The sequence below is a fragment of the Morchella importuna genome (genome assembly GCF_003444635.1).
Source record: "Morchella importuna strain M04M26 chromosome Unknown Morimp01GS037, whole genome shotgun sequence".
In the NCBI taxonomy this organism is placed as follows: domain Eukaryota; kingdom Fungi; phylum Ascomycota; class Pezizomycetes; order Pezizales; family Morchellaceae; genus Morchella; species Morchella importuna.
Window position 1 is genome coordinate 339,156 of NW_025763434.1, and position 8,233 is coordinate 347,388.

The following is an 8,233-nucleotide window of genomic DNA, read 5'->3' on the forward strand; positions in this document are numbered from 1 at the left end:
AGAGAGAAAAAACCCATCAACTACTAAACATCTTCTCAAAAGAAGTATCATAGACCCTTGTGCACCAAACCCATCAATCTTATAAAAAACAATGTAAAAAAAGGTGATAAAACATATAACGTTAGAAATGGGGCGTGAAAATAAAGTAAGGACATGAATGTTAAAAGGCCGCGCAAAAAATCAGAAACAAATGAGAATGTAAATAGGTGTTACCGAAAGGGCTGTGGCAAACGGAACATACGAACGTAAACAACTGAATCGCAAAAATAATAGACAAAACGGCAAGAGGAGAGTGGATAGAATCTATTTCTTTCCGCCCTTCTTCTTTCCGCCCTTGCTCAGACGCTCCTTCTTGGAGAGCTTCTTCTTCTTCTTCTGTACCTGGGTGTTCTTTGGCTTGACGGCCTCAACAACCTCCAGTGTGGGCTCGGCCTCCTGGACTTCTACTGGTGCCTCCTCGGCAGGTACTGGGACCTCCTCGACGACAACAATTGACTTCTCGACAGGTGTAGGCTCAACGATCTCCTGGATTGCGACGACCTCCTCGACCTTCTGGACAACCGGGGCGGCGACGATCTCCTCAATGGCGACGATTTCCTCAGCCTTCTCGGCGACGATGACAGCTGGGAGCTCGGGAACGGCGATCTCGACCTCTCGGACTTCGATCTCGACGGGTGCGGCGGGAACAAACAGCTCGGTCTTCTCGGCAACCTCCATGACAAGCTCGGGAACCTCAGTCTTGACGACCTCTGGGATAACAAGCTCGATGGTGGCCTTCTCCTCAACGGCCTCAATCTCCTCGACAGCCTCAACCTCCTCAACGGCGGCCTCAATCTCCTCGACGGTCTCAACCTCGACAACGGTCTCCATCTTGTCCAAGCTCTCGACCTTGAGCTCACCGCCCCACTCGCCGTCGTTACCGCCGGCACTGCTGATTGGGCTGAGAGGTGGGCTGCGCTCGTAGTCGTAGTCGCCCTCCTCAGAGTGGCTCTCAGAATCGGAGCTGTTACTGGCGGAGGTCTCCTCGGTCATTCCCATAGCCTCGGACTGCTGGGCCCAGGCGCGGATGTTCTTCTGGAGGCGGGGGTCACGGATCTCGCGGAGGCTGTACTTCTGGCTGATTCCCATGGGTGGGCAGGAAACGGGTCTCTCGGGGGCCTCGAAGGTGATGGTCTCGGTCTCGGATTCGGTGGTAGGCGACATGATCTCCTCAGTGATCTCCTCAGTGTTTGACTCGTTGTCGGAGGCATCATCTACAGAGTTGGAGGCGGCGTTGGAGTCACAGTACGATGAGTTCAAAGATTCGACAGAGGGGCAAGAGCAGAGCTGCTTGATGGGCATTGGCTCGGCGAACTCGGCGGGGGCAGTGCAGGACTTGATAGCAATTGGCTCGGCGACGGCGGCAACTTCCTCGACGGGGTATGTCTGGGTCATGAAGCGGGGGAGCATGGCGGCATTGAATGGGGTGTGGACAATTTCGATCTGGAGAAGGCAATTATTAGTATTTCCGTTTTGGGTTGCAATAGTAGGAATTATTAGCTGCACTATGATGCTTACCTTCTCGACAACGGCAACGGATTCGACTTCAGCAACCTCCTCGACAGCGGCAACGATCTCCTCCTCGACGGGGGCGGCGGCGACAATGATCTCTTCCTCAACTGGGAGCTCGATCTCGACAACCTCGGGTTCGGCGACAGCGACCTCTTCGACAACCATTTCGATCTCAGCAGGCTCAGGGATGGAGGCCTCTACGACTTCCTCTGGCTCGGAAACAGCGATCTCGGCAACGGCAGCAACAATGGGTTCGGGAACAGAGACGGCCTCGACAACCTCCTCGATGGGGGCAACAATTTCCTCAACTGGGGCAGCGACTTCGATAACCTCTTCGACGGGGGCGGCGACTTCAATGACTTCCTCGACTGGGGCAGCGACTTCGATAACCTCTTCGACGGGGGCGGCGACTTCAATGACTTCCTCGACTGGGGCAGCGACTTCGATAACCTCTTCGACGGGGGCGGCGACTTCAATGACTTCCTCGACTGGGGCGGCGACTTCGACAACCTCTTCGATGGGAGCAGCGACTTCGATGATTTCCTCGACGGGAGCAGCGACTTCAATGACCTCCTCGACTGGGGCGGCAACTTCAACGGGGACAGCGATTTCCTCAACCTCGGCGGCGACCTCTTCGACGATCTCGGGCTCGGCAACAGTGACGGTCTCGACAACAGGCTCGGCGGCAACGGCAACCTCTTCGATAATCTCTTTCTCGATGACGGGAGCAGCGACAACAACCTCGGGTTCGGTGACAGTGACGGTTTCGGTGACGGGGGCAGCAACTTCCTCAATGACCTTGGACGATTCGACAACGGGGGCAGCCTCGAAAACCTCTGGCTCTGGCATGGCAAACATGGCGAAGGTGGGGATCATAGCAAGCTGGGTGGACATTGAGATACATTCTTGTTCGGTGACGGCGAGGACTTCCTTCTCTGGGATTGAGACCTGTTCGACAACCTCTTCTTCGGTGGACTTGATTTCAGGAACTGAGACGACTTCGAGGACTTCCTTCTCTGGGATTGAGACCTCTTCTTCGACTACAGGGGCAACGATGGCAGCAACGACTTCCTCAGGAACGGCAGCCTCGACGACGGGAACTGAAACAAGGACGGGGGCGGCAATGGCCTCCTCAACAACTTCGGGCACGACGACAGTCTCGACCACGGGCTCAACGACTGAAACCTCCTCAACAATCTCTGCTGTGGGGGCAACGATAAGCTCAGGGACGGGGGCGGCCACGATAGTCTCCACAGCAACCACGGCCTCTTCGACCTGGGGCTCTGCAACAACAACGGGAGCTGCAACAACTGGTTCGACCACCTGGGTAGGGACCTGTTCGACAGCCTTGGGTGCTTCGACCACTGGGGCCTCAGCTACAGCAGCTACAACTGGTGCAGCTGGCTCGACGGCAGCGACGACATCCTTCGATGGCGCGGCTGCGGACGATGAGGGTTCTGAAGAGAATCTCTTTTGCACTACATCAACAACCTTTCCTTTCGTCTTCAAAACAAAAAGGGGACAGCAGTTAGTTTTCCTGAAGGGTGGTTGTTGGTATTGGGGCTGGGGAGTAAAACCTGTGAAACTTGTGCATCCTGCTGCTGAACGACTTTTGACTTTTTGAAAGAGCCTACCTTCTTCAGGCCCATGGCCATCCGGGAGAAAACGCTAAAGGAACCCATGATTGATGCTAAAACTGAAAACTGAGGAGCCTGTGGGAATATATATATACGAGTTAGCGCACTGGCCGTCACACACTCCTATAATGGTTTGAAATATGGCCACATAATAGCAACCCCAACAATAACATACCAACGGGAATAAGATAATACAGCAGATCAGAAATGAGACAAAGTACGCTAGTGGTGCAGACAGGTAGGAACTCGGCGTGGTCGAGGCAGTGATCAAGGGTTGCAGTAGTGCCTTCCAAGACATAAGACTAAGAACAAAGACTACTACTAAAAGAATGGCTCGGATGAGTGCCTTAAAGAGTAATGATGCTGATGATGATATTGAGAAGAGAGTGGAAACGAGCTGGTAGTTATGAATCTTTATACCATCTGGATGCTCAGTTACAAGACTTTTCATTATTGAAGGGTGTGGTAGGTAGAGATCGAGTGTTGAATTCTTGGATATCGTGTATAATTTTTTTTTCCCTCTTACTGTTTCTCCGTTTTTTCTTAGAGGCTTTTTTTTTTGCTTTCCGTTCTGATCTTTCTTTTCTCTCACCCTCGGCGTATATGCACAGTTTTCTTTAAGCAGTTATGCATATTCCGAATGCATGACATGGGTGTTTATATCAGAAGGAAGAGAAGGAAGGAAAAAGGAAGAGGTAGGTACTCTAGTCAAGGTCAAACAGCTCAGATCGAAGCTCGTAGGTCAAGATGATTGAGCCCATGATGTGTTGACACGCAATTGCATGATGGGGGGTGGAGGGCTTGCGCTTACAAGTTTACCAGGCAGGGGTTTCTAAAGATGTGAGCGAGTGAGAAAGAGCCGTATGCTGGGGTAAGGGGGAGTGTGGTATCCATAATAGACAGGACCCAGAGTCAGTCGCCGCTAATGCGTCTAAACATATGGTCGTGCCTGGTTGGCGGGGCCACCGGAATTACTATGGACCGCCTGTCATCAGTCGATCGATTTGTCCAACGATCAGCCATCTTTCCTGCTGCTTTCTCTCTGCTGCCGCTCTATCACCATTGCTCAGTTTGCCTTCTAGGCTGTCTCTTCCCTGATTTGCCTGGGCCAGCGGCAGCAGAAGCAGAAGCAGGAGGAGATGCTGTTGCTGCTGGCTGCTGGCTGCAAGAATTGCTGCTGCGGCGGCGGCCGCCAGATGGGATTATTTTTTCCCCTTACTGTTCCAGAGTTTCCTGAAACCGGAGAGCAGAAGGCGCTGTGAGGCCTATATTTGGAGGTAGAACCAAAAAAGGGGAACACAGTCGAAATAGCTACACTGAAAACATACATGCAGAAGCCAGAAGCAAACTAAACGCCCAAAAGGAAACAGTAAACACACACCCATGGGGAGAAGCTAGAGTAGGTAGCTAGAGAACAACTCGCGACCTGTACATAGAGCAGAGCAGAGTGAGTGGTACCTTAGACCTACATAGTCAGCGGAGCGCGACAAAGAGGGAAAAAAAACAACGAAAACGAAAAAAATAAATTTAGCAGAGCCCCAGCTTAGTTAGACCAGAGAGATCACGTTGGTAGAGTACATTACGAGCCTGCTTTTGCTTGCTGCTGCATCCTCCAACACATGTACACCCGAATAGAGGGCCAGCGATGCCCTGCAGCGACACACAAGCGCGCACCAGGGCTCAACGAATCTCCGATTCAACGGGATCACTCGACCAATCTTCACCCGATCGAAAAATTAAACTGTGACTTTTGTGTTCTTGCTTAGCGCTTCTGGTCTGTATGTACTCCAGAGGAACTTGTCACTCTTTAGCTTAGAGAGCAGGTACGAGCGACAAGAGGTGAGCACTCGCTTTTTTTCTTTTTTCTTGGGTAGCAGTAGTAATCAATAGCAATATAGTAGTAGTAGTAGTAGAGAGAGAATAGAATAGTGCAATTGGTACGAGCGGTACCTCGTTACGCCTAGCCTTCAACCTTCTTCTCCTTAGTCGGCCTACACTCCCCTACCGTACTATTGAGTTCCCCAGGGCAGAGCCAGCCTTGTGTGTGTGTCTTGTCTAGGCTTGTCTTCCCTCGGCTGCACCCCGTCTGTCAAATCCTCCATTCGCCCACTTGCCCACTCATTTTCTACTTTCGCTGCTATTTCGAACAGCGCAACATGGAATTGTGTCTCTTTTCATGGATTGAGCATCCATCATGTGCATCCTGGAATGCAATGGGCTTTTTCGATCTAACTCAATCCAACCCACTCCAACCCACTGACCCCATCACTTCCGCATGGCAATTCCTTCTTCCTTCCTACTCTAGCTGTATGCCTGTAACTATGCCTCCCCCTGCCCATACATCATCCCCCCCCCAGACCAGACCAGACAGACCCTTACCCACACGACACCCCCCTCCAGTTCTCGCGTCTCCCCTAGTGTACCCCCCTACCCTACCCTACCCTACGTAGGTAGGTACCCCGGCAGGTTGACGTCTGTTCATCGAACTTTCTACACGCTCAACAGTTCTCGCACCGTACCGTATCTACAGAGTGCACCCACCACCCACCACACACCATCACAGATTCACAACCAAAACCCAACCCACCACCACGTAAGTAGGTACAACCCCAGAATTTCACCTCTGTAGATTTCATGCCCAACCGTTCACCACCCAGGGAACCAACCTCAAACTATTGGAATCGCACCCACTGCCCGCACAATGGCGCAAGCCATCAAGATTCAAGATCAATCCCTAGATCAACAAAGCTAGCAGTACTAGAAGCAACGTCTACCGTAGATTCACACCTTGGTAAAACCATCGTGGACATGAAGCAAGCAAGCTACCCTTCGGTCCGTACCTAACCTTTTTGCCCCAGATCAGCAGAGATTCATCAATTAATTCGCGATGCTTTTCTTTTTTCCCGCTCACCACACACACCCACCCAAATTGGTTCCCCACTTAGTGATGGCCTACATATCTAAAGTGCTACATACTGTACGAGTACTCTACTCTACAGTCCTACATCCAAAGGGATGAGCCGGACCGGACTGAACTGAACTGACTCGGTACTTAATTTCAATTCGGGTCAAGTCTCAGAGTTGCAGTGTGCATGTCAGAAATTTGTACTCCCTTCTCTGTTCCCCGTCGTGTGTAGAAACCTTCGGCGTCCTCCACTGGCACTCTCATCACCCCCACACTGTGATAGGCTGGGCGTTTCTAGATTAGTCTAGATAGGAGATAGATACTCAGGAGAACGTTAACGGGTGTGGGCCCGTTTTTTGTTTTTTTCTCCCAATTAACCCTTTATTTTTTATTTTATTATTTCTTTTTTCCAGTGGTCCTTTTTTTTTCTGGCTGGATATATCTACTTGCGCCTACATACATTCCAGCTGGACTGATACTCCGGGGTAAATTTCATCATCGTCATCGTCATCAGCGAACAGAGAGAGCTAGAGGAAAGAGACGTGCCCTTCAATCAGATCTTCGTTGAAATTTGCCGCGTTCAATTGCAAAAAACACTAGACTACATATGCTGCGCTTCTCGAAACGGATGACGCCCGCTTCAAAGTTACTGGGGGGAGTACCGGTGGCGGGGGAGGAAGAAGAAAAAAGGATAGATTCGTCGAAGGGGAAAGAAAAGAAAGGACCACCACCGAGTTCCAAATCTGATGCACGCATTGGATTGGACCCGTTTCTACGAGGGCCATGGTACATTACTCTACGGTCTCTACCTACTTGCTCTAGTGGGTGAATTCAACTGGTTTGGCTTGACTTGCATGATAGGTAGGGCGATATCCGCGCCTACGATGAGCAGCAATCGGATTTTGTTTAAATCTAGTGGTGTATGAGATCGAGATGAGTATTCTGCTGCTGACGTTCATGCCTTTCACAAAAGTTTTGAGTTATATATGTGTTAGCACGCCTAAAACAACAAGTAATAGGAAAAAATAAAGAAAAGGAAAAAATAAATAAAGAAAAAATAGATTTCCACCAAGAAAAGAAGTAATAATGGATGACGTGACATGATATGACCTAGGCTCTCCTCTGTCTCGTTCCTGTGCTGTCTGGCTGTCGTTCGTCCCTGGCCAACCAACGGATGCAACCCCAACCCACCAACTAAACAAACCAACTAAACAACGAAACCAACCAACGCAATCCGAAACAAACATGAGATACGTCGGAAATGACATTTACCCAGCGCCGCAGCAGCAAGGCTGATTGTTTCCCGAAGGACCTTCTCGTACTTTCAAAGCAAACAAACATCTACAATTTCAGTACCCAATCGCTCGTTCATGTGCATCTGCGAGCGAAAAAAGTTTCCATGCAGCGCAGCACAGTAGTTTAGTTTTTTTTGGGCGGGGGGTCAACCGATTTTTTTTCATTCCACTAAGCAACAAACCCCCGTCTGTCCGTCCATTGGAGAAGAGCGACTTGGGCGACCAATCAGCATAAAAGTGAAACATGCAGCAGGAGATTCTCGGGGAATTGATTGGAGACGTGGAAGGTGTGTGGTGTGTGACACTGTGTGTGGTGTGGGATATATCGGTAATCGCTAAACAGCACGAATGACGGGAAGCAGTCGAGATGTGGATGCGGTGATTGGTTCCAGATCTCGACCACACATCTCGCACACTCGAAACAAAATTAAAAAAATACGAAATTTTTCTCCTTCACAAACGTTGTGTTACGAGGGCAAGGGGGAATTGTGTCTTGTTTGGACGTTCTGGCCTGAGGGTGGCAGATAAGGCTTGGAAGTCTAGAGTGTCAATCTACAGCACGGTTACTAAATACAAATTTTGTTTTTTAGATCGTTAATTTCTTTCTTTTTGATCTGTTACTACTTGCCTCGGAGTGACGTTCAAGATTGAATCGTAGGATCGCAACGCAACCTCCACCTCTCTCCACCTTTCAACATTGCCATCACCACCGTCAATCACCACACCACCACTACCACCATGATTGTCACTACTAGTACTACTACCGGCTTCGCATACATCGTTCTGCGTCCTGCTAACTGCGGAGTAATTGTGGGGTCGGGTGCTCCAACGACCCCGCTACCGGC

General features: G+C 50.3%; 1 protein-coding gene across 1 annotated transcript; it reads right to left on the reverse strand.

Annotated features, from left to right (window-relative positions):
• Window positions 1-303: 303 nt before the first annotated feature.
• On the reverse strand, window positions 304-3,486 carry LAJ45_09596 (uncharacterized protein; the record flags this gene model as incomplete). The annotated part of the gene is made up of 4 exons (XM_046119137.1): window positions 304-1,482; window positions 1,558-3,021; window positions 3,186-3,263; window positions 3,364-3,486. The coding sequence occupies 4 exons, from the start codon at window positions 3,484-3,486 to the stop codon at window positions 304-306; spliced, it is 2,844 nt and encodes a 947-aa protein (XP_045967707.1).
• Between the last annotated feature and the right edge of the window lie 4,747 nt (window positions 3,487-8,233).